The sequence below is a fragment of the Lagopus leucura genome, unplaced genomic scaffold (genome assembly GCF_019238085.1).
Source record: "Lagopus leucura isolate 7727_CA_CO unplaced genomic scaffold, USGS_WTPT01 34441-0_obj-0_obj, whole genome shotgun sequence".
Taxonomy (NCBI): Eukaryota; Metazoa; Chordata; class Aves; order Galliformes; family Phasianidae; genus Lagopus; species Lagopus leucura.
Window position 1 is genome coordinate 1 of NW_024966994.1, and position 739 is coordinate 739.

At 79.7% G+C, this 739-nt stretch overlaps 1 protein-coding gene across 1 annotated transcript; it reads right to left on the reverse strand.

Annotated features, from left to right (window-relative positions):
* Positions 1–346: 346 nt before the first annotated feature.
* On the reverse strand, positions 347–669 carry LOC122192904 (transcription factor LBX2-like; the record flags this gene model as incomplete). The annotated part of the gene is made up of 1 exon (XM_042893589.1): positions 347–669. A coding segment is annotated over exon 1 (323 nt), but the record flags the coding sequence as incomplete, so codon positions are not given.
* Between the last annotated feature and the right edge of the window lie 70 nt (positions 670–739).

The following is a 739-nucleotide window of genomic DNA, read 5'->3' on the forward strand; positions in this document are numbered from 1 at the left end:
GGGAGAACCGCGGCGCGGCGGCGGCTTTCGTTGAGCGATTTCGTTACGGACGGAGCCATCCGAGGCCGCTCCGCCCCGCGCTCGGTAACGGATCCGCGGCGGCCGCGGGGCCGCCGCCTTCGGCGGAGCTCCGGGGCCACCGGGGATACGATCCTGTTCTCTCGGTACCGCGGGCGGCGAGACTCGGCCCGGCTGCGGCTCTCTCCGCGCGGCTCCCGGTCACGGCGCTCCGTCCGCGCTCGTCCCGGGGCGGCCCGACCCCGAATTACCGGCGCCGGGAGGACAGCAAAGAGCCCCGGCTCCGCGCCCCGCGCCCCGCCGCCGCCCCCCGCCCGCCGGCGCGCACCTGCCCCGCGCCCCGCCCGTACCTTCGGCCGCCCGCAGCGCGCTCAGCTCCAGCCCGCGGAACGTCTTACTGGCGAGCTCCTCCAGCGCGCACAGCGGCGAGGACGGGGCGGTGCGGGGCGGTGCGGGTCCCGCCGCCTTCTCCGGGATCCGGGCCGGGGGAGCGCCGTGCGCGGGGGGGGAGGGCCGCGCGAGGATGTCCTCGATGCCGAACGGCGTCAGCGGTTTGTTGCAGTGCGCGGGCGGCGGCAGCTGCTCCAGCGCGGCCCGGCGGCGCTCCTCGGGCAGCGGGGGGGTCGCGGCCGCCTCCCGCGCCGAGGTCATGGCGCGGCCCGTGGCCGCCCGGTGCTGCCGGGGCCGCTCAGCGGCGCGCCCGCCTCATGCTGCCGGGGGG